This window comes from Hylobates moloch, unplaced genomic scaffold, assembly GCF_009828535.3.
Source record: "Hylobates moloch isolate HMO894 unplaced genomic scaffold, HMol_V3 SCAFFOLD_17, whole genome shotgun sequence".
Taxonomy (NCBI): Eukaryota; Metazoa; Chordata; class Mammalia; order Primates; family Hylobatidae; genus Hylobates; species Hylobates moloch.
In genome coordinates, this window is record NW_026652292.1 from 9387390 (window position 1) to 9412284 (window position 24895).

General features: G+C 39.5%; 1 protein-coding gene across 1 annotated transcript in view; it reads left to right on the forward strand.

Moving 5' to 3' along the window:
- Positions 1–20417, forward strand: part of MARCHF6 (membrane associated ring-CH-type finger 6) — an 81804-nt gene extending 61387 nt beyond the window's left edge. Inside the window, exons 21-26 of the mRNA XM_032136032.2 lie at positions 280–461; positions 2056–2190; positions 8488–8577; positions 11145–11277; positions 14658–14793; positions 18332–20417. Coding sequence (XP_031991923.2) covers positions 280–461; positions 2056–2190; positions 8488–8577; positions 11145–11277; positions 14658–14793; positions 18332–18422 — 767 coding nt within the window. The 3' untranslated portion in view covers positions 18423–20417. The remainder of the gene's footprint in view (positions 1–279; positions 462–2055; positions 2191–8487; positions 8578–11144; positions 11278–14657; positions 14794–18331) is intronic.
- The last annotated feature ends 4478 nt before the right edge of the window (positions 20418–24895 follow it).

Sequence of the window (24895 nt, forward strand, 5' to 3'; positions counted from 1 at the left end):
TTTTTTAGACCTAAAAGAATAGGTAATTGGCCTGACAAGTCAGAGTGTATGTCCCAGTAGAGCTCGCCTCCATTGAACTTACCTTGTCTTGGTTGTGATTTCATCAAATTGTGTACTCTTTAGACACTGTGGTTTTTGTCTTTTGTTTTTTTGATGAAGACATTGATATATCGAATGTGATATCTTTTTCCTAATGTGAAAATACTAACATAACAACATGAAGATTACAGTTCCCTTTACCTAGCCACATGTCTCATTTATCAGCTTTTCTATTTTCAGTATTTGCTGGCCGTTGGTTAATGTCATTTTGGACGGGGACTGCCAAAATCCATGAGCTCTACACAGCTGCTTGTGGTCTCTATGTTTGCTGGCTAACCATAAGGGCTGTGACGGTGATGGTGGCATGGATGCCTCAGGGACGCAGAGTAATCTTCCAGAAGGTTAAAGAGTGGTCTCTCATGGTATGTGTTTGTAATAAAAGACTGATCTTGTCTGTTAGGAATAGTGAATATTTTTCCAGTCATCTTAAATTTTTTTTTTGGCACATTTATTTCCTTACTATATTGTTTCAAGAGAGTTGATTTTTTGAATTAGAAGAAATATTCTTTCAAGATAGTGGCTTTCTAGTTCATTCTTGTTCAGAGTCTTACATTCAGATATATGAAGTTTAAAAGAAAAACAGGCTAGGCACAGTGGCGTATTCCTGTAATCTCAGTACTGTGGGAAGCTAAGGCAGGAGGATTGCTTGAGCCCAGGAGTTTGAGACCAGCCTGGGCAACAAAGCAAGACTCCATCTGTATTTTAAAAAGTATATGTATATAATATATTTTTACTGGATCACTTAGTAGCATGTTTTTCTTTATACAGGCGCATGCACACACCCACACATGCTTATATTACTTACTTAAGGGCCTTACTGGACACTTCATAACATTATTGCTCTCAGTAACACATTTGACTCCCACAAATGTAGGATAAAAAAAAATACTGTAAAATGATTATCTGAGTGCAGTGCTCTATGTATGTGTGTAATGTTGGCTGTAACTGGTAACTATGTTTAGGTTACTGCTTACACCTTTTCATTTGTATAATCAACTCTAATTTTTTATTGATTTATATTTTGATTTTGATTTCATTAGAAGTTTAATAGCCATTTAATATTAATGAAGAAAAATATAAAATCCGTTTTTATAGTGAGAGATTCATTATATATTATGGAGGGGTTAAATTGCTATTTAATCCATAAGATAATGAGACAACCATATTTAAAATACAGAATCCAGCTAATTCCAGTTGTCATTTGATAGCTTCCACATTATTAGAAAGTGCCATGTAGAGAAACAAGTACTTTGTCTTCCACACACATCATATTTAGTCTCTTGTTGAAACAGGTGTGTTTTCTGAGACCACCCGAAGTAAAAGAGAGGTCATCAGGATCCAAGGCCACTTTAAATCATTTTTTTTTGGTCAGAATTTCATCATTACTCTTTTATAATGTCTCCTCTCTGTGTCAGCTTTATTTTCATTTTGCCATTTAGTCCAGTTGCTAGAGCTGCACTGTCTGGTATACTAGTCATGTGGCTAAATGGCTACCACGTTTGACAGATACAGGGCATTTCTATCAGTGTGGTAAGTTCTATTGGACCATGTTGTTCTTTGAGGGAGCCAGTTTGATCACCTTTATTAATTACTTTAGGATTGTGCAGAGCCCTTCCTGTATACCAGTCCACCTCAAGGTTCACAGATCAGCCTGTGTATGGGTGGGCCACTGCTGGAGCAGGGGCTTTGGACAGTCGGTGGCTTTTCTTGGGCAAACAGAAGCCTAGTCCTGAGAACTGGATTGTGAGAAAAAAACAGCCCAGCCAGCTGTGTGCTTTTTATGTAAGAGACTTGAGCACCTGCAGATTTTCTGGGTCCTAAAACCAGTCGCCGTGGATACTGAGGGATGACTGTGGTTGCTCTGTTAGGCATCAGTCTCAAACCTCAAAATGGAAATAGAGTTTGGCTCAGTCAGAAAGATCCTCTTTAATGATATGGGCTTCTGTTTCCTAATAGATCATGAAGACTTTGATAGTTGCGGTGCTGTTGGCTGGAGTTGTCCCTCTCCTTCTGGGGCTCCTGTTTGAGCTGGTCATTGTTGCTCCTCTGAGGGTTCCCTTGGATCAGACTCCTCTTTTTTATCCATGGCAGGTAAATGTATGTCTTTTGCTCATGTTATTTTATTAAGGATTTGAGATCAGAAAATAATCCTAGCCAGGCATGTGGTTACGCCTGTAATCTAGCACTTTGGGAAGCTGAGGTGGGAGGACTGCTTGCACCCAGGAGTTCGAGACCAGCCTGAGCAGCGTGGCAAGACCTAGTCTCTATAAAAAAATGGCTCATGCGTCTGGTCCCAGCTACTTGGGAGGCAAAGGTGAGAGGATCACAGGAGGTTGAGGCTGAAGTGAGCCGTGTTCATGACACTGCACTGTAGCCTGGGCAACAGAGTGAGAGCCTCTCTCAAAAAGAAAAAAGAAAAGGAAAAAAATACAATTTTTAATTATTTTAGGTGATTTTAAGCAGCTGGTTTAGAAAGACTATTTTTTTTTTAAATCTAGGAACTCATAAAATTGTTTAATGCTCTTTAATTGATCTTTTGTTTCAGAATATGCAGGTCTTATAACTCCTTTAAAAGTGCTTACTTTATAGGTTAAAATGTTACTAACCATTTAGTCTTCTCTAATACTTGAAAATACAAACTAATAGTCATTGATTTTTATTCACCTTTGAGGTAGAGTGAATTGTCTTATTCCTTTTAACTTGGAGGCTTTAATACTTTTGAATTATTATAGCATGTTTTCCCACAAAGTCACAGATTCATTAAAAAGAGTATCCTGGCTGGGTGCAGTGGCTTATGCCTATAATCCCAGCACTTTGGGAGGCCAAGGCGGGTGGATCACCTGAGCTCAGGAGTTGAAGACTAGCCTGGACAACGTGGTGAAATCCTGTCTCTACCAAAAATACAAAAAATTAGCCAAGCATGGTGGTGTGGGCATGTGGTCCCAGCTACTCGAGAGGCTGAGGTGGGAGGATCTCTTGAGCCTGGGAGGCCGCGGTTGCAGTGAGCTGAGATCATGCTACTGCACTGCAGCCTGGACGACAGAGTGAGACCCTGTCTCCAAAAAAAAAAAAACCAAGAGCATCCTGAGGGAACCCATGTAAGTCACAGCAAAGGTCTCAAAGCTCATGGAAAAAGAAATGGAACTTTTCTATCGTATTTAGAGCCTGAGGTTTTTAACATCACAGAATTAAGATCTCAAGTTCTTAGTAGGTATTGGGGGAAAAGAGCTAGGTATTGACTTCAGTCTTTCAAAGGCTTTTTAGCTTTGTTTTTATCTCTTAGTATATTGCAGTGGATTTTTCAGAAAATGAAAATTATTTGGGCCATATTTCCCTTTCTCTGCTTTCCAGATGGAGAACCTCCACAAACGTCATTTACCAGAAAATTTTTATTTAAGTGCTTTTAATGGTGTACCCACACCCCGGATGAAAATGAGGCTAGTGCAGTTAATTTTCCTGAGGAATTTACACTCTGATGGGAAAGGTAGGCAGGTACACAGGTGTTGCGTGGTGTGATTAGGGGAAGCACAAGGAACTGTGGCATTGTGCAGGAGAGGCATTTAATCTAGTTTTGGGAGTTTCAGGTATGGTTTTCCATAAGCGATAGTATCTAAGCCAACCTAACCAGTAGAGAACAGAGAAGTGGGTAAGAAAGGAAGAAGTATATTCCAGGAGGGGGATGGGCAGACCTGGCATGAGACAAGGCATGCATATGTGGGGAACTGCCTCCTTTCTAGTCTGTTTCATAGACTAGAATAGGTGAGAAATAAGTAATACAAAGAAGTACAGAACTGACTTGTGTTTTGATTTATGACTTTTTAACTTTTTGATGGTTGAAAGCAATACACATTCAGTAAAAACTACTTTTGTACTCCTACACCTATCCTGTTTTTCACTTTCAGTACAGTATTCAGTAAATTGCATGAGATATTCATTATGTAATTATAAAATAGGCTTTGTTAGGCCTCAGTTATACTACAAGGCAAAAAATAAAATAGGTTTTGTGTTAGAAGTTGTTGCCCAACTGTAGGCTAATGTAAATGTTCCGAGCACATGATGATAGGCTGGGCCAAGCTATGATGTTTGGTAGGTTAAATGTATTAAATGCATTTTTGACTTATGGTGTTTTCAGTTTAAGATGGGTTTATCTGGACCTAACATCATTGTAAGTTGAGGAGGATCTAATTAAACGTGTTATGCCTTTCTGTAAGAGCCGTATTCCAGAGTAGTCAAACAGTAGCTGTAATTGAAGGAAAGAGCTACCTTTTTTTTTTCTTTTTACAGAAAAATGCCAGCAAATAAAGGTAGAGAGATTAACACAATTAGAAAAATACTATTTTGCAATACCTAACAAAATAATTGATTATAGCAAGGATTGTTAATGGATGTTGAACCCAACAGATGAAAGGTTGATCAGTCTTCAGTTGCTATTGCTGTGTAACAAGTTATCCCACAACTTGTGGCTTAAAACAACCATTTTAATTTTGTCCATGGAGTCTATGGGTCAGATATTAAGACAGGGCATATCAGTTTGTCTCTGCTCTGTGCTATCTGGGACTCAGCTGGGAAGATTCAATGGCTGGGAATGATTTGACAGTTATGGATGGAATCATTTGGCTGGAAACACACAACTAGTGGAGAGGTCAGGCTGACAATACCCTAACCCAGTCAGTGATCACTGAACAGTGTGAGAGTTGATGCTTGTTGTTGGTTGCTACGCATCTGGGGCTGTTGACTGGAGCTCCTATATGTGCCTGGGCTGCTTCATAGCTAAGTAACCTCAAGGTATTTGGGCTTCTTATGTTGTAGTTCAGGGAAATGAGTGACCCCACAAACAAGAAGCTGCATCATCTTTTATGACCCCATGTCAGAAGGCCTACAACATCACTTTTCAGTACATTTTACTGGGTATAAGCAAGTAACAAATGTTGGCTAAGATTCAAGGGAAGAGGACATAGACACCCTACCACATGATGGGAAAAGAATTTGCAGGTATGTTACATTGCAGTGTGAAAGTGGTTATTTGCATGGTGGCAAAGTGTCACCTTATGGATTACTTGATGGCTCAAAGGGAAACACACAACTAGTGGAGGGGTCAGGCTGACAATACCCTAACCCGGTCAGTGATCAAGCACAGTACTGCTACAAATGGGACAAACAGATACTATCTGCCTTTTAATGTTACGCAGCAGGAGCCCTGAAAAAGGCCAAAGCATCCCGTGACATCAAGGAGCCGTCTTGGCACTGTTAGCCAGGCCTTAGTGTTCTCCTGTTGGACATAAACAATTTGACAGAACATCAACATCATACACCGTCATTCTATGATCAAGATAGAGGAAGACAAAAGCAAGGCCCTCTGTAATCATGTCTGAACACAGACAGAACATGAGCATTATTCAAACCACAGAAATGACCAAACATTCCCCTTTACCTGCTAACACAATTGGTTACTGCCTCATTACCAATTACAGTTTTAGCTTCTGCCACTTTTTCTAGATAAGATTTATTTATTAAGATAACCATTCACAGATTACTCTGCTTTCTAATAGCATCTGATACCTGCTTCCTTAAATCCTCCCCCAAATCCCTAACATAAGCTGAAATCCTATAATAACCCCTTTCTAGCACTCTTACTGAGGGGCCCCAAGTTCTCCATGCTGCGTTACTCCCTTGCTGCAATGAGTAATAAATGCAACTTGTTCTAGTTATACTTGTATTTTTGGTGGTCTTTACAGTACTCAGCATTACTTGTGAAATCATCATCACCTTAGAGAATTCTTTGGTACTATCAAAGTTTAAAAATGCTTATATATTATGACTCAGCAATTTGGCTTTTCAGAACCTACTGCGAGGCATGAGCAAGGCTGTTTCTGCAAATACATCATTTTTTATAGCAAAAAATAAGAAGTGATCCAGATGTCCACCAGTAGAGAATGCCCAAATAAAATGTGGAATATCAATGCAGCAATTGAAAAAATGAAGTAGAGATACTTGTTTTGATATCAGTAGCTCCCAGACATGTTTCTGAGTCGGGGGAAAGCACAAGCTGTAGACAGATAATGTGCAGCGTGTGATCCTTAATGTTTTGCATTAAACCCCCAAGTTTTTGAAGGAACAGCTTGCTTTTTCTTCATTCATGACTTTAAGCTACTTGCCTTTCCTGCAGCAAGTGGCTGCAGCTCTGTGGGATAGTGGGCCATTTGGAATTCTAGCAGAGCAGCTAGTGTGGTGTGTCCTGTCTGGCAGGAGAGGACTGCAAAGCAGTGGGTTTTTAGAGAACGCGAATCACAGTGATCTTGGACCTCCTTGGGTAAACATTAATCTCAATTGGGTGTCTGCTGGACTCCCATAAGGCCAAGAGAAAGCTGAATTGGTGGGTTGTTGCATCTTCCCTGCCTGTGAGAAAAAGCAGGGAGGCTTTCTTCATGTTCCTCAGTAGGAGACTGTTAGACGGCTATCCCAAAGATCTGAAGAGGTAAAAGATCCTTTTGAAGCCCTTTAGGATATTCTCAGCCAGGCCCAAGCCTCCTCGAGGCTGCAGAGGAAATTATAACAAGTGCTTTATATGCAGGAGGCTCAGCAGCCACAGAAAGGAAGTCAAGGCAGAGCAGTCAGGACACATGCCAGTTTGACAGAGCACTGCTTGCAGAGCCATGAGCTTCCAGAGAGAAGAGCAAACACACAGGACGCCGAGTGCAGTATGTTCACACGCACACACAAGCAGCAGCTCTAAAGCAGAACGCAGTTGTTGTGGAGCTGTATGGCATAGATTTCAGACAAATCTAGTAGTGAGAAAAGATGTGGATAGTCACCACTGGGCTTGGCTTGGAGGCTTGGAAGATGAATGCAAAGCACTGGGCAAAATGGAAGAGGAAGTTGAGAAAGAGAAATGTTTAGGAGGGAACATCTAGGAGACCTAGCATACTGATAACGGGGGTTCCAGAAGGAGCAAATGTGAGGCAGCATTGATACAAAAATAGGAGAAAATTTAACTGAATTGAAGAAAGATATGATTCTGTAGTTTGAAAGGGCTCATGAGATTTGGTAAGATTGAGATCCAAGATAAAAACACATAATTGGGTGTATCTTATTAGACACAGGGAAATCATATACAAGCTTCAAAAAACTGCATTGTTATTGGACTTTTTTTCTGTAGCACTGAAAACCATAAGATCAGAGAATTTATAGACAACTGGGTAAAAGGGACAAAAACCAAGCTTCCTCTACGTAGACAAAAAATCATTTAGCTGTTCACCTATCAGGATGAAGATTGATATTTGAGGGTATTCAAGAATTCAGTGTGTGTATCAACCTCTCACCCCATTTGAAGAAGATCCTTAGAATAACCAATCAAACCAGTAAAGAAATGGAAACATTGGCCTCAAGATGGTAGACAGTGAAGAGGAGAATTAACAGTCTGAGCAAAGTCCATATAAAAATGATACTACATATTTTCTATGGAATATAGATGTATAGATGCAGCTGAATGCATGGGGAAAAACGTGGATGGTATGTACCAAAAGCTAATAGTAGTTATTGCTGGGGAGGGATCAGGATTTAAGGTAGTGGTCACAGAGGACTCCAGTCTTCTCTGTAAAGATTTTGGTTTTATGTAAGAATCAGGCTAAATGTTACATGTGGTTTCTTTTTTTTTTTTTTATACCGTTTTTTTTTTTGTTGTTGTTGTTTTAAATAAGCTAGATAGAGACCAGGTTATAAAGGGTTTTGTGTGCCTTGCTAAGGACTTTAGGGTTGTTAAGCAGGGAAGTTACATTCATGGTCTGATTTGCATTTAAAGAGATACTTGGTGGTGGTGGGGAAGGGGGCTGTGGGGAGGGAGGAAGTAGTTATCACTCTGACTGTCTGGTGGAGAGTTGGAGAGTGGGCAGGCCAAGAGTCCATTGCACCATGAGGAGGAACCTAGTAACAGTTCCCCAGTAGAACCACAAATGCTTCAAGCTAGAAGCTATTTGTGAGCCTTTAGAATGGTTTCTTAGGCCAGACTTTGCTCCACAGTCTTAATTTGACATAAATCAGCTCACTTGAAACCAATGAAATAGCCTAAAGATAGTTTGAAATAAAATCTTGGCATTTATTTTATTTGCTTTTTGAGATATCCATTAATGTCCAGACTTTCTCTAACTCTTGGGAAAACAATACAGATTTTTAAAAGATAGAAGAACAATTTTTGATGGACACATTGAATTTGAGCTGTTGAAGAAAAAAAATTCTCTGGGTTTTCAGTACATTAGTCTTTTGTAAAATTGTTGCCAATCCTATAGAACTTCTATTTTGATGTGAAATAATGTAAGAAAATTAGACATCCTCTCTGCTGTGTTTATTGTTAAAAAACAACAGAAATGTGTTAAATGGTTTTTAATTCCCTAGGACTGGGCACTTGGAGTCCTGCATGCCAAAATCATTGCAGCTATAACATTGATGGGTCCTCAGTGGTGGTTGAAAACTGTAATTGAACAGGTAAGCAAAATCAGTTTTCAGAGAAAGACATTCTGGAATTGGTTGTGTTTATGTTTGGCAGCTATAACTGTTATTTCTTATCTTCCTACCTTGCTGAGTTTTCTACATTTTTTTTTGATGGGCATATATAACTTTTTTTTTTTTTTTAAGACAGCAGTTTTGTTTTACCACTGTAGGGGAGGAAAAATAATTTTTTTCTCAACCCTTGTTTTTTTTAGTTAAAATGGAACCCTTAAATAAAAGGCAACAGAAAAACAGAAGTTTATTAAAGTACATATTTCATATACACATGGAGATACCCAGGGAATGAGTAATTTCAAAGAGGTGGCTTTGAATTCCAACTAATCTTCAACAAAGAATAATAAATTTTTAGAGAAGTGACAAGATGAAGGAAAAGGACTTTGAGTCTCTAGGGGTGGCAAGTAGGGGGAAGCAAACAAATGGCAGATGCGGCTCCTTAGTAAAGCTTGGCAGTGTTGGTTCCTCTGGTGCCATCTAGAGGCCCAGAAAGGCCCAAAGCTCCCTTCAGTGGGTAATCTTTGTCCTTCGTGGTGGAGGAAAGTCGGGTGGGCTACCTTTTGTCTTTATACATTTATATTCTGCTTCTAGGCAATAGAGGGAGGACAGAAAGTTTTCCTGCATCTACTCTTTCTCAGTTGCATTCAACTCAAAACAATCCCTATGCCTAAGAGGCATATTTTTAGGGTGGCATATTGTGGTCTTCTATACTCCCATGAATTTTCATCAACCACGTTTAAGCCATCCTGTATCTGAAGGTTAACCAGTAGCTTACAGTATCTAGAACCCTGTTCGTAGTGGAGACAAAAATGAAAATATGTGCTTTTTTCTGGTGAAGGTTGATATTAATGTTTCTAAGCCTGTAGTAGATTTGGAGTGGGGGAAAGGTTATTGCTCGAGGTAATTAAAGAAGACAGAGGAAAAAACATTACAAAAGGAGAGCTGTTTTGGCTTGATCTAGCTACATAGTACCTAAGACTATTATTGTATTACAGAACTGCCAGATAATTTGATTGTCGTGACAATACCTTGGAAAAGGTAGACTGTGCTTTAGCACTCCAATAATAAGACTAGGAAGTAGTATGGTAATTCATTTAAGGAAAATCTCTATCAAAAATGGCCAACATAACAGATTTTGCTACTTCTTTATGCTTTAGTTATCTAGTAAATGTACTTGTGGGGACCCCTCTTATCCTTAGGCCAGTGCCACATAAATAAGACATAACAGTTCTGCAGCAGTAAAGTACACCTCTTTTTGATGTATGAGAAGTAAAGGCAGTAGTTAGCCAAGCATGCTCAAGAAAATCTGTTCAAAAAGTGCCTGTATTTCAAGATTTTGATTCTTAGGAGTTGGGGGTTAGGGAGCCAGCAAATTGCAGTGTGTTTGTGTGTGTCTCTAAAGTATGGGTTAATTCTGAAGTCCACCAGGAGTGTGATGGATTGGGGGCTTCTGGCTTCATATCCCTTCAGGATCAGAGTGCAGGCCAGTACACTCTAGAATGACCAGGTTAGCCTCTGGCCCTTGAAAAAGGAGCACGGAGATGAGGTTTATTCATACTGGAGGCTGTGGAACATCATTGATCTTCTAAATAATATGCTATCTTATTCATTGTTTTCTCTTGCATATGTGTGTGTCTGTCTCTGTAAATTGAAGAAAAATGGTTGGGAATGGTTGAGAAACACTGGGATGCCTTGCTTCATTGATTAAAATACATTTGGGTTAACTAGATGTCTTTGGGAATGGCAGCATGCCTTTAAAAGGTTAAGCATGTTTGCCACTCAAATTCTGAGGTGATGGGGTTCAGTTGTGCTACATTCAGTCATAGCTAAGAGAGGTTTAAGTGCTGCTGGTGAGGCAAGAGGAGAAGAAAATAACAGCCTTCTAAGCCTTGTTTCTGCCTGCACTCCATCTAAATTTTCTGTTCCCGAGGTTTTCCCATTTCCATCCATTCTTTCCTCTGCATTACTCTTGTAGAGTTTTCTGGATAAGATGATGGAAATATTCTAGTAACTCTTGGACTTGCTTTTTTTATATTCACTATAGAATTCTTTCATACTAAATTTTTAAATACCTTTTGACTTGTTAAAATTTGATTTATGCAAGCTTTTCAGAAACGTTTCCTGCTTCAGTGTTTTCTCATCATACTCAGACAAAATGAATGCGATATTGTATAATAACAAAATATTACATATTACATATCTCTTACATAAGATGTATGAAGTTACTTCAAGTAATGTGGTCTTGAATGAATACCACTGAATGTCATCTGATATTGTATAATGCAAGTAGAGTATAAATTATTCTAGATTAGTGCCTTATTTCATCACTTAGCAGAGCTAACTGCAGAGCGTTAGTGGGTAAATACATTTCTTCAGAAACTCGTGGGCACTACGCTTATGTTGGTATACCAGAATTTGCCTTGACTTTAGAAAAAGTAACCAGTTTGACTATTTTTGGGTTGGCAGATTCAGTTGTGTGGAGATTGCTCTATTAACCTGGAGGAATTTGTCCTGTATTTTTGTTCTAATTGTTTTTTGTAATGTTTCAGGTTTACGCAAATGGCATCCGGAACATTGACCTTCACTATATTGTTCGTAAACTGGCAGCACCAGTGATCTCTGTGCTGTTGCTTTCCCTGTGTGTACCTTATGTCATAGCTTCTGGTGTTGTTCCTTTACTAGGTACGTAATGCTGGTTGTGGAGCCTTGAAGGAGCACTTTTATTAACTTTTATTAACATTGGACATTCTTTTTACCCCTAGTCTCACTCCATGTGCTCTATTTGTAAATGTGAATGCAACTAAAACAATGATTTCAAAATACCACTTTTCTTAGATTTGACTACTCTGGGTTAGAGGATCATAAAGCTCTTTGATACAGTCCTTTTCTCTACCAGAAGATAAAATTTGAAATGTACATGCTGTACAAAATAGGCAGGATCAGATTTCCTTCAAGTTGTCTTCTTCTGACTAGAAGTGCTGTGGTCATATAAAATTAAGTAACAGTGTTGTCATATTTAAGTTTTAAAGAAATATTCTTTGGCATAAAAGATCCAAAGAGGAGATGCTAATGGGCAACATGTTTATACTTGGAAATACACTGTCTTGTTGATTGTGTACTGAAGAACCCTCATAGATCCTTAAACCCAGCATATTTTCAAAATTATAAGCAGAGGCTTTTCCTTCCCAAATCTTTTTCTTCTCCAGAATTCCGTCTCTCAGCAGCAAACATTATCATCCAACAAATTGGATAAGTCAGAAACTTTGAAGGCTATCCATGTCACCTTATTGTGTCCTCCATGTCCCTCTGGTCTCCAGGTGTCCCATTCTTCCCTGAAGAATCTGGTCTCTCATCTCTGGAGCCTTTGCTCCTGACTTGTTGAGTCATTCATCTCCTACCCTAACTTTGGCACCTTCCTATCTGGTTTCCCAGCCTTGAACCTGCCATCACTAATTCCTTCTCCACACTGGGCACAATGACCTCTCAAAAGAATGAATCTCATTGTACCTCTTTGGTGAATATTTTTTCATTGGTTCCTCTGTGGCCTTTAATGCAGTCCAACCTTTTGGCATAGTTTACAAGGCTCCTCCTTTTGCTTTGATGTGGGCTTCAGTTTGACCTCACTCCATGTCATATACGCTGACTTTTGATTAAACAACCATGGAATGGCCTCTTATCAAACACACCATGTCCTCTTCTCTCCATAACTGTCTAATTTTCATTTGTCTTATCCATCTGCCAGAAATGACCCCTCCTCGCTTTAACCATGAGAGAAGAGCTTAAAAAAAACACACAACCGAACTTGCAGTGTAACATGTATACTTGTATGTTACCTTACTAGGTCAAGAAATAGAACTTTTCCAGCCCTTTGGAAGCCCTCTGCGTGTGTGCCCTTCTTTACCTTTTGCCACTGGTTTGACTTCTAATAGTCTCATTGCTTCTTAGACAGTAAAGATATTAGCCATGTGCAGTAGCTACTTGGGAGGCTGAGGTGGGAGGTTGCTTGAAGCCAGGAATTCAAGACCAGCCTGAGCAACATGGCGAGACCCAACCTCTAAAAAAAATAAAAATAAATTATCTGGGAGTGGTGGCGCACACCTGTAATCTCAGCTGCCCTGCAGGCTGAGGCAGGAGGATTGCTTGAACCCAGGAGTTCAGGGCTAACCTCAGGTTGTGACACTCCAATCTAGCCCAGGCAACAGGCCAAGACCCTGTCTCTTAAAAAAAAAAAAAAAAAAAGTTGCTAAACACAGGTTTGTATAGAGAGAGGCTAAGCAATGTATCCCTCAATCTGCAGGATGGCATGGGAAACAGGGAACAGTTAAGCTGAGGGCCCACAGTGTGCAAACTGCATCGTTTCCTGGTTCCTTCTAAGTAGAAACTTCAAGGCTTTTATTTGGTTTGAATTGTGACTATGCCAAGTATCATAAATACCATATTAAAATGCAAATACATATTTCCTGCAAAATATATTTCAAAGCTCATTGCTTATTATTATTATTATTATTATTATTTTTTTTTTTTTTGAGAGACAGAGTCTCACTCTTTTGTCCAGGCTGGAGTACAGTGGTGCAGTCTCAGCTCACTGCAACCTCCGCCTCCTGGGTTCAAGCGATTTTCCTGCCTCAGCCTCTTGAGTAGCTGAGACTACAGGCATGCGCCACCATGCCCAGCTAATTTTTGTCTTTTTGTTAGAGACAGGGTTTCACCATGTTGGCCAGGCTGGTCTTGAACTTCTGACCTCAGATGATCCACCTGCCTCAGCCTCCCAAAGTGCTGGGATTACAGGCATGAGCTACCACGCCCAGCCCATTGCTTATTAGTTGAATACATCATTAAAATTAAATTAGTTTAACTCTTTAGAGCAATCTCTTTACTGGTTTTGTCTAGGGTAGAAATGCCCTATTTTCTTTTTTATTCTAATTAGCATATATTATGTTCTGCCCATTAATAGTATATAGACTTAAGAATTTGGATTTCCAAACCAGTCATTCATGTTTTCATTTTTAAAAATTTTATTGTGAGCTTTTCTGGAAAGACTTTGGAAGGGAAAAAGAGTGGCAAATGAAAAATGTTAGTACCTGTTTTGCCCTGTTTAGATGCTTTATGTAATTCTTACATGTTATTCTTAGGGTAGCTTTTTAATATGTTTTGTCAACTCTGTTTTAGAAATGGGAAATTGAGGTTCATAGAGATTGAGAATCTTACCCCGAAGTCTAGTTTTTAAGGAGTAAGAGCAGCATTCAAATTTCAAACTCAGCTCCAGAGCTTATGCACAGCACACTGTTGTGGTGTTTGGAATAATCCACCTGAGGGTATTAATTTTCTGATTTCCTCGGAAGTACTTGCTCTGATTTTAAAGCCCCTCAGTCCCCTCTGCCAAAGAAATATTAAAACTCGTGAGTTAAATATAGAAAAAGAAATACATGTGTGTTCTAAAAGTTTGAGGATATTTTTTATTGTATAAGCACAGTTTTGGTTTTGCTTCTTTAAACTGTGGTGCAGTTGAAATGTATCAATGACACCACTGCTTGTGGAACATGAGAAGTCATCTCATCCAGTTCCTTTTTTTTTTTTTTTTTTTGAGGCAGGGTCTCACTCTGTTGTCCAGGTTGGAGTGCAGTGGCGTGATCTTGACTCCCTGCAACCTCCACCTCCCAGGTTCAAGCAATTCTCCCATCCCAGCCTCCTGAGTAGCTGGGACTACAGGTGCAACGCCACCACACCTGGCTAATTTTTGTATTTTTTTGGTAGAGACAGGGTTTTACCATGTTGGCCAGGCTGCTCTAGAACTCCTGACCTCAAGTGATCCGCCCGCCTCAGCCTCCCAAAGTGCTGGGATTACAGGCGCGAGCTACTATGCCTGGCCTCCTTATTTTACAAATGAGAAAGTTGGGGGTCAGAAAGGGCTCATGACCCACACAGATTGTAGAAAGTTAACAGACCTGGGGCTTAGAAAGCTTGTCTGCCCCAGTCCATTCTTCTAGGGGAAGGACATGTTTACATTTCATGTCACTATTATTTCACATACACTTAAAAGTTTTTCTTTTTTGGTTTTCTAGGTGTTACTGCGGAAATGCAAAACTTAGTCCATCGGCGGATTTATCCATTTTTACTGATGGTCGTGGTATTGATGGCAATTTTGTCCTTCCAAGTCCGTCAGTTTAAGCGCCTTTATGAACATATTAAAAATGACAAGTAAGTCTGGCGTTCTGTTCGTCTCTTGTTTAGGTGTTTTCACTTCTTAATTTATGTATCCGATGTGACAAATCATAGGAGGGAAACATGCTCAGATTCTGGATATACTTGGAGGTGGGATTAGCAAGGTTTGCTGACAGATTGTGACATGTGAAGGAGAGTGGAATCAAGGACTTAGTTGGCCCAAACAACAGGGAATATGGAGTTGTCATTTATGGAGCTGGAAAAGACTGGGAGAAACTGTTTTGGAGAGGGAGTTTTTTTTGGTGGTGGTTTGTTTGTTTTTTTTTTTTTTTTTGAGATGGAGTCTTGCTCTGTTGCCAGGCTGGAGTGCAGTGGTGCGAACTTGGCTCACTGCAACCTCCACCTCCCAGGTTCAAGCAATTCTCCTACCTCAGCTTCCCAAGTAGCTGGGATTACAGGTGTGCACCACCACACTCAGCTAATTTTTATATTTTTAGTAGAGACAGGGTTTCACCATGTTGGCTAGGATTGTCTTGATCTCCTAACCTCGTGATCCACCTGCCTTGGCCTCCCAAAGTGTTGGGATTACAGGCATGAGCCACTGCACCCAGCCAAGAGATTTTTTAATGCCCATTCCAAATAGTTTTTCAGTCTGTTTTGAAGTGTTTTGGTCTGACAGTATATTAAACAGTTTTAGATAAAAATAAGAAACCTACATTAGAAACCAGCAGTGCCTGCATAAGCCCCTCTTGCTTATGGAGGGCCACTAGGTTACTCTGAGGTTGCACAGAGAGGCTTGAGGGTTACTGCAAAAATGTTGTGGGACTCTCTGTTTTGAGAAAACCTTTGAAAACTCTGTCATTGATTTCAGTGAGAGATTGAGGAAAGCCAAGGAAAACACCTTCCTGGGATAATATTTGACCTTTATGTCCGAACTGTAGGCTGAATCATCTGCTTCAATGGGTTCTAGCAGAGAAAGTGAGTTTATGGTTTATCCATCTCAGTCGGCCAAGAGAGTCCCAGTTTATACCTGCTGCCTTTGTGTCATTATTAACACTACCCCCTTTTACTTGTGCTTGTCCCCCCCTTGCACAACAAATTATAGAGTTACCTTGTTTACTCTGAGGAGTAAGATTTTTGAGAATGAAATTTATAGTGTTCAAGACTTCTCTAAAGCATTTACTGACAGTAAAAAATACAAGTACACTTAGGCAGTCAGAGTACAAAGGACTGTCAACTGAAAGAAGGGGAAGGGGTATTTTCAATGATGAAAATCAACTTTTTAGCACTCAACTTTTTGGCAGAGGCGTAATTAGTGCAAACAGAATGACAAGCAAGACATGCCCTCAGGGAACTTTCTGCCTGCTTCTTTCTTTACGCTGGGCTCCTGCCTTTCTGCACCCTGCCCTTCTCAGCCTTTGCTAGGGGTCTATTCCCATTGACCTCTTATTTCACATGCTTTATCCTCTTCTGCTTTTTCCTGTAGCCCAGTGTCCTCTTTCCTCTTTTCCCATCTATTCCTTCATGCAGAAAGGTGTTGAACTGTAGACTTAAGTGAGGGCATGTCTTGTTAGCTGTTGTATATGTACTCTTTAGCACAGGGTTTGGTCTGCAGGAGGTGCTAAGAGTGTGTGTGTGTGTGTGTGTGTGTGTGGTGGGCTTGAGTATGAGAGAGTGAGTGGTGGTGGAAGAGAGGGAGTTGGGTTCAGCATCTCCTTTCTCTGCCACTGAATTACTCTTTGGACTTGTACAATTTAACTTGGTTTCTGTATGCTTTTTATTTACTTGCTTTGTCGTTGCCATAATGCTGACCATATTTTTAGTGTATCTTGCTATTTAGTCATTACTGCGTGCCAGGTAGTGCTATGTATATTTTAGTAGATATTGCTCAGCCTTCACTGTTTAAAATATTTACAAAATTCTCAAAGTTTTAAAATCAGTGGTTGGTTGGGGAACAGTGGGGTAAGGAATGGCTAACTTCAAGAAAAGAAGGTAAGACAAAAGAAAAGGAAGAAAACAGTGACATTATGGATAAAGATGCAGTAAGATTAGCATACTTTTCAAAAAGTGACATATTAAGCTACTGGACATAAACTGCCAAAATATTTCCTTAGGCTTGTGTGCATTTACAGAAAAGTGATAGATGAAAGTCAAGGTGGAGAAGGTATTGGTGAAAAGTAAGAGTTCCCACAGTGAACCCTTAAAACATGCTAAGCCTTTGTCACTGGGCTTCATACACTTTCCCTTTCTTAAAGCAATGCTGCAGCATGGGACTATCGGTCTCATTTCACTGATGAGTAAATGGAGGAAAGGGACGAAGGAAAGCTGCCTGGCAGCCTGTCATGTGCAGGTTTCACTCTCCCTCAGTCTCCTTAACTCAACTCTATGGGCTTTTACTGGACATTCTCCCTGATCTGCATCTCTGCCTCCAAATGGGTGCCCTTCACACTTGTGCCCAGCCACCTACAGCTTGTTGCCATCCAGCTTTGTCCCTGCTGTCCTCTTGGGATCAGCCTGCAAGCCATCTGCTCACATTAAGTAAGGCAGGCCTTCAGTGAGCCTTCAATGCAGCTGTCGCCCTTCCCAGGCATTGGAGATGTCTGTCTCCTTGAGTAGGATCTCCTGCCCTGTCGCTCCAACTACAGTAACATCCGCCTTGTTTCTACAGCCCTGTGGCCTTTGCCATTGCCTTCTCTCTCCTTTCATCACGTACATAAGTTAGGAACACTTGCCATTCTGTTGTTGAACCATATTCTCCCACCTCCTGTCACTCACACTCACTCACTGCAATGCTGTCTTCCCTTTGACTTCACCGAAATTTCTCCTTTGATTTATCCTTTCTTCTCTGTAACTAGAGCTTCCAGTTTTACTTTCACCCCTTCCTACTTTTTTTTTTTTTTTTTTTTTTTAGAGACGGAGTCACACTGTCGCCCAGACTGGAGGGGAGTGGCACAATTTCAGTTCACTGCAACCTCTACCTCCCGGGTTTAAGCAGTTCTCCTGCCTCAGCCCCTCTAGTAGCTGGGCCCACACACACCCAGCTAATTTTGTATTTTTAGTAGAGATGGGGTTTCACCATGTTGGCCAGGTTGGTCTCAAACTCCTGACCTCAGGTGATCCACTCGCCTCGGCCTCCCTACGTGCTGGGATTACAGGCGTGAGCCACCGTGCCCAGCCCCTTCCTAGCTATCTGACGGTCATGTTTTTAGTCTGTCTCCTTAGATCTGCCCACTAAGTTGTTTTATAAAATCTGAACCTTAACAGATAAATCCACTGCATAAGTTTACTGTATCCCTCCTGTCCTCCACATGTCTGAGTTTTTGAGACCCCCTAAACCACTGACTGAAACATGTCCTTCACTGCACAGCATTGGAGGCCTTCCAGCCTTTGCTGCTTCTGCAGCTTCCTACAAACCCATACCTAGGTAGACGTGCCGGCCTTTACAGGTGCCAGAGTCCCTTTGACTTGCCCAACCATTGACGGGTTTTAAGTAGGAGTTAGATTTAAAAGACATATGAGTGTTTTACTCTGTAAGTTCATACAAGAGAGTAACCACCTTGTTTTTGCAACCTAGGTACCTTGTGGGTCAACGACTCGTGAACTACGAACGGAAATCTGGCAAACAAGGCTCATCTCCACCACCTCCACAGTCATCCCAAGAATAAAGTAGTTGTCTCAACAACTAGACCTTCCCCTTTACACGTCCTTTTTTGTGGACTTCTCTCTTTGGAGATTTTTCCCAGTGATCTCTCAGCGTTGTTTTTAAGTTAAATGTATTTGACTTGTGTTCTCAGCATTCAGAGAGCAGCAGTGTAAGTTTCTGCTGTTCTTCCCTGGATCTTCTGACATTACTGCTGTCTAAGATTTGTATATGTGTAAATACAAGTTCCTTGATACCCTAAAACCTTGGATTAAACAGAATGTGCATTGTACATCTTTAAACAAAATGTATATTAATTTATTAAATCTAGTTGTCACTTTATTTTGGACTTGCTGTGATCTCGACAGGAAACGTGCCACAGAGCAGTAGTGCGCAGGCAAGACTTTTCAGTGACGTCTTGTGGAACGCAGTTCATGATGTCCTAGCAGCTCTCACTAAGGGAACTGTACATTCTTTCTTTCTTGGCTATTCAGACCTTACCAAGAACGTTAAAGGAAACAAGTAGAAATCAGCAGTGGAGTGTCTGTGGTAAGAAAACATGAACTTTATGCTTCACTGTTAGTTGTTTGTAGAAGTTATTTTGTATAACACCAAAGCTGTTGTACATTTTCTACTGCCTGATTTTTTTTCATGTGTCTGTGTTTGTAATATTGTATAGTATCTTGTGCTAGGTGAGGAAATTATTTTTAATTTTGATAATTTAATATTCCTAGTGTGATCAGCATTGGGAGTTGGGTTTCAGTGCTTGTTAGGGGCATGTCTATACTTAGAGAAAAAAAGTCCAAATGAAGATTTTCATTAGTCAGCCACCCCGCCCCCACACCCGCATCCTCCCTTTTCTTCCACACACAACTATCTCTTTATTTTTCGTAGCAGTGGCTGAAAGTCCTGCAAGGTCATAAATCTTTCAGAATGACATCACCAACTGTACTGCATCTTACTGGATTTAGGACTTCTGAGATGCTTGTGAAGTATAGATGTGGTTGTGATCTTAGATTGACAGCATTAGAGAAGACTGGTTAGAACATCTGGTCTCGCTGGTTAGTGCGTCGTTGGCTGAGGACTAGGTGTGCATTTCTCCTAGCTTTTCATTAGGAAATCCCAAAGTTTCCAAAGCTTTTTGTTTACAGAATAAAACTTCAAATAAAACCAATTCATTATTTGTCCAGAAGGAAGCTTGGCTGAGCTGGCCTTTTAACATAGGAATGTATTTCATTGGAAACATTCTGAAAAATCTCAGAGAACTGAATGCTTACAAACTTTGTTTTCCCTCATAACCAAAGCTTCAGATTAGAAGTTTAGAAAAATAGAATGGTTGGGTACATGATCTAAATGTTTAATGCTAAAGGTATATTGTAAGGGTAGTGTTTGTTTTTGAACGATAATTTAGAAGGTCTCATAGAAAGTGTATAACATAGGTCCTCAGAAACTATAAAAGAATTTTCATATAGTACTAAAATTCATAGACTAAAATCTGAGGATTTTTTAACATTTGCAAGTCAGCCAAACATAAGCCACCAAAATAAAGAGCAATGTGTTCTGGCTGTTTTATACTTCAACAATATTTTCCCTAAGTGGTAAGCAATTACTTTAAAACATATTTTTAAAAACATCAGTATCGGGAGCTGCGGTGGCTCCAGCTGGTTGTCCTAGCACACAAGGAGGCAAGGCAATGCGTTCGAGGCCAACCTAGGCAAAATTGGAAAAAAAAAAAAAAAAAAAAAAAAAAAATCAGTATCAGAAATAATGCTTGACATAGGATTCAGTGTTACACTCTTTGGCACTTTGGAGTAGCCTTTTCTCTCATTTGAAATAAGGTCTTTGTTAGCCCTACCTTTACTCAGAAATTTAGTCCTACTATAAAAAATTAGGAGGATTTTAAAATATAATGCTGCCTGTCATGGTGTATTTCTAAATTGCTCTCTTTGGGAGAAAAACATTATTATTGAATCGAGCGTATAACTTTATATATATATATATATATATTCCCCCCCCCCCCCCCACCCCGAGACAGAGTCTTACACTGTTCCCAGGCTGGAGTGCAGTGGCATGATCCTGGCTCACTGCACCCTCTGCCTCCCGGGTTCAAGCAATTCTCCTGCCTCAGCCTCCCAAGTAGCTGGTACTATAGGTGTGCGCCACCACGCCTGGCTAATTTTAGTTATTTTAGTAGAGATAGGGTTTCACCATGTTGGCCAGGCTGGTCTCGGAACTCCTGACTGCAAGTGATCCGCACTCCTTGGGCTCCCAAAGTGCTGGGATTACAGGTGTGAGCCACCATGCCTGGCCAACTTGATTATATTAATTTTGGGGTTTTTTTGTTTTGTTTTTTAATTTTTCAGAGAATTTGTGGATCTTGGTATAAAGTCATTGGAACGTATCTGTTTTAACAGCAAGAGATCCTAGGCAGATACTTCAAAAGGTTAAAAATTCTTAATCCTACAGAATTTTAAATGAATCTTACCAAATGTTTTGTAAACAAACAATATGAATGGCCAAAAAATTGCCCTCCATTTTACTGGCAGGTAATTTATATTGTCTTACTTAAGAATTCTCCCCTAGTTTTTCAATTGTACTTTATCCTGTTGTTTTCAATGAGATAAGTATTTTCATAGGGAAAGCATTTTCCAGCATAATATTTGCTTGGGTAGCATCCAGGTTTTATTATTAGTATTAACCAAGAGCCTTTTAAATATTGAAAACCCATAGTTCAGAAAATGTTAGTATTGCTGCCCTTCTTCACATAAATTTTTTTTTAATTATACTATAATTTTGTTTAATTTTATATTGGGTTAAAACAACCTTCAAGAAGGCTAATTAGGAAAGAAGACCTTTTTGTTTTATTTTTACTATTTATATATAGAAGACAAATCAGCATTTGGGGTTAGTTTTACATGACCAGTTATCAAACGGTCATAGTATGAAGTGTGCAGTTGTTCATTATTAGTAAATTATGTTTGATTTTTAAACTATTTAGTACTAATAGTTGAGATGAAAACTGAAGGAAAATGCCAACGTGACATTTGTGTATAGCTAGCCTTAAAAAACTTCCCATGTTTTTAGGTGATTTTTTCCCCCCTCTTAGTACTCTGGAGAAACAATGAAGATGGGCCATCTCAATTCCAGATGTAACCAAAAAGTAATTTTTATTTCAACATTTAATGTAACTTATTATTGTGGATTCTTGTCTTGTGTATTTTCTTTCCCTTATTCAAGTAATAGAGAATAACTTTCCTTCAAATGATTTGATCCAAGATGTGTCATTTCTGTATTGGCAAAATGCCACTATTAAAGTGTAATTCTTGAATTTAGGTTGGATTGATGACTTTTTAAAACAAAACAGAAACACTGGACATTTCTACATTGTATTGTGTTTGCGAATGTGCGTGAACACATGCACATGTGCAGGAGAATGTAGTGCCATAAGAACACTGGCACTTTTTAAAACTTTCCAAGCTAGCTACTTATTTTCATTTTCAGGGTTGAGTACTCTAAGCTCTCTACTTACTGTGAGAAGTTTTCTACATTGTAAAATTAAAAGATTATATTTAAAATACTCCTTTAGGATGTTATTCAGCCATCAAAAAAAAAAAAAAACAGCTAAAATGTCTTACCACTAAAGTATTATTAAAAGCCTCATTTGTGGAGATTCGCTGACTTCCTTGGTTAAGCTGTCTTGTATTTACTTAATTTGTTCCCTCAACCAGGTGTTTTCTTTTCAGCCTGTTACTGTCCTGTGCCATTTTAAAAAATAGCCATCATGAGTAAGGGCTTCTTTAAAATAATCCCTGACAATATCTTTGGCATTAATACGACATAAAGATAAGACAGTATATGTATGTTTTCATTCCTGTTTTGTACGAGTGCCTCATTTTGTAGTCATGAAAGTAACATAGTACCTTAAATAAAAATGTAATGACTAATCTAAGGTCTAGGAATAACTATCGTAGAAGCTAAGTAGAACGCTTAGTTTGGGGTGTCAATTTTCTATCAAAGCAAACACCTTAGGGTACCCAGACCAATTTTATGTATATATATTCTGAAATGCTCCCTTTTTTATGTGGTCATTTGTTGCCTTCTAAGTTGAGAGGACAAAACTGAATAAAGTGAATGTTAGTTGTAGTCTAGTTTTTTTGTTTGTTTCTGTGTTATTGCAAATTGCTTTAAGATTGCAGAAATATGCATTATTAGCCAGCATAGATAATCCAGATGTTTTAATATAATAGGAAGGAAAAATAACTCCAGTTAAATGTGACTGTGGTGACTCCCTTTTATGTATAAATTTAAATGCATAGTTGCAGAGGACACATCCCTCCCCTTCTGTCTCCCTAACTTGATTTGTAGACCATCCTCACTGGGAAGAGTAAGGCCCCACATTCTGTGCAATAGCAAGCCACTGCCCACTTCTGCATGTCTGCTACGACATCAGAAAGTCAGTTTCACTAAGGTTGTCTTTTAGCTGAATACTTAGACTAAAAGCAATCAAATCCATTGTACATACTTGACCATATGTCCCAGATAAAAAGGAAAGACTTGCATGATGTTTTTTTCCTTCTGAGTGCCCTGAGGAGATCCTTTTGCTTCAGACTATTTCTAATTTTTCTTTGTTTATAGGTTCGGAATTTTTTCCATGATTGTTTTCCCCCAAACAAGTGCATTTTTATTTACTTTAAGTGCAGGAGTGATAGAGGAAATGCTGTTTGAACCATAGACATCTTTAATCTGTGAAGTTGAAATTTTTCAGCAAAGGAAATTGCATGGTGAAGTTCAGAAACTGGCCATTAATTTCCCCCTTCCACTCCACAGTTCATAGCTACTCTTGTTGCAAACATATAGTGATAAGGAGAACTAACGTATCAAGGGGCTGAGAAGGTCATGTTCCCCTCCTCCTCAATGCTTTTATTTTGGTGTGTGTTTTGTTTCTAGCACTGTACTTAGTACTATAGTTGAATGAGGTATGATGTCTCCCTTCAAGGAACTCAGAATGGAACAGAAACATGAGCAAAAGATTGTATTACAGAGGTATGAATAAAATGCCATGGGGAACACAGAGAAAGGTTCACCCAGGAGAGATGGCCTAGCCACTTCCTTAGTGACTGTTTGGTGTATGTAGGTCCCCCTGCCATTACTCTTTCAGCCTTCTGCAGTCTAGTTCTACTTAGTCACACACTTCTCTAAGACCACCCATACGTAAACACTACATAGAGGCCCCTTTTTGCCTCATTTTACATTGTTTAGTTATCATTTTGAAACTTTTCTTTACATATGTAACAGTGCCGGAGTTTTTCTGCTTCTCTGTGTTTGTTCAGTAACTCTTCTTTAGGATACACCTAAAGATGAGAAGCTTCATACCCAGTACTCCCATTCATTCACTCATATGTTTTTGGGATCAGTCCCTTCTGCTGGCTGTGCATTGGTCTAATGGAATAGAATAGAGTCCAGAAATAACCCAACATGTATGTGGACAACTGATTTTTGACAGAGGTGCAAAGGTCTTGAAAAAATGATGCTGGAATAATTGGGCATCAGATGCAAAATTAAAAACAAATTGATCCATATCTTAACACTGGCAAAGATTAAAGTCAAAATGGATTATAGTTCCCCAAAACTGTATAATTTCTAGAAGACAACAAGGAAAGCATGTTCAGCCTTGGGTTAGGAAAAGATTTCTTAAATCCAACACCAAAAGCACAATCCATGAAGGAAAAATCGATAAATTGTGCTTTATCAAAATTGAGAACTTCTCTTTGAAAGGTACCATAAGGAGAACAAAAAGACAAGCTGTAGAGTGGCAGAAAATATTTGCAAAACATTTCTGATAAATGACTTGCATCTAGATTACATAAAGAAGTCTCAAAACTGAACAAGTAAACCCATTGTTTACTTAATCGCTGTTTCTCCTGAGCTTGCTGCTTCTGCCCCTGCTCTCCTTTTTTCCATTTGTTTTCAACATTGAATCCAGAATGTTCTTCTTGAGATCCAAGTCAGATCACACCAACCCTCAGAACTCTCCAATAGACGACTATGGCACTCAGAAGTCCACAATAGCCTTCAACGCTGGGCAAAACATGAAGCACCCCTTTCCCCCTTTCTCTGACCCCATCACCTCTGTGTTCACCCCGCTCCTACCGTCCTCCCTGCCTCCAAAACAGGTCAGGCCTTAGTGCCTTTGCACTTACTATTTGCCATACCCAAATGTTCTTCATTCAGGCTCTTCAGCCTCTTCATTTCTATCCTGAAGTGTCATTCTCACTGAGGCTTATCTAGAGCTGCAGCTACTGGGGCATTCCTGTCTCATCTCCCTGCTGTATTTTGTACTCCCAGCTCTCTTTAGTACTTTTAAACATACTATATGGTTTACCTTTGTTGTTTATATTTGCATGTTTTTTCCCACTTGAATGTAAGCTCCAAAGATTTTATTTTTTTAAACTGAATTATTACTGTATTCCCAGAACAATTTCCTGGCAAATATTTGGT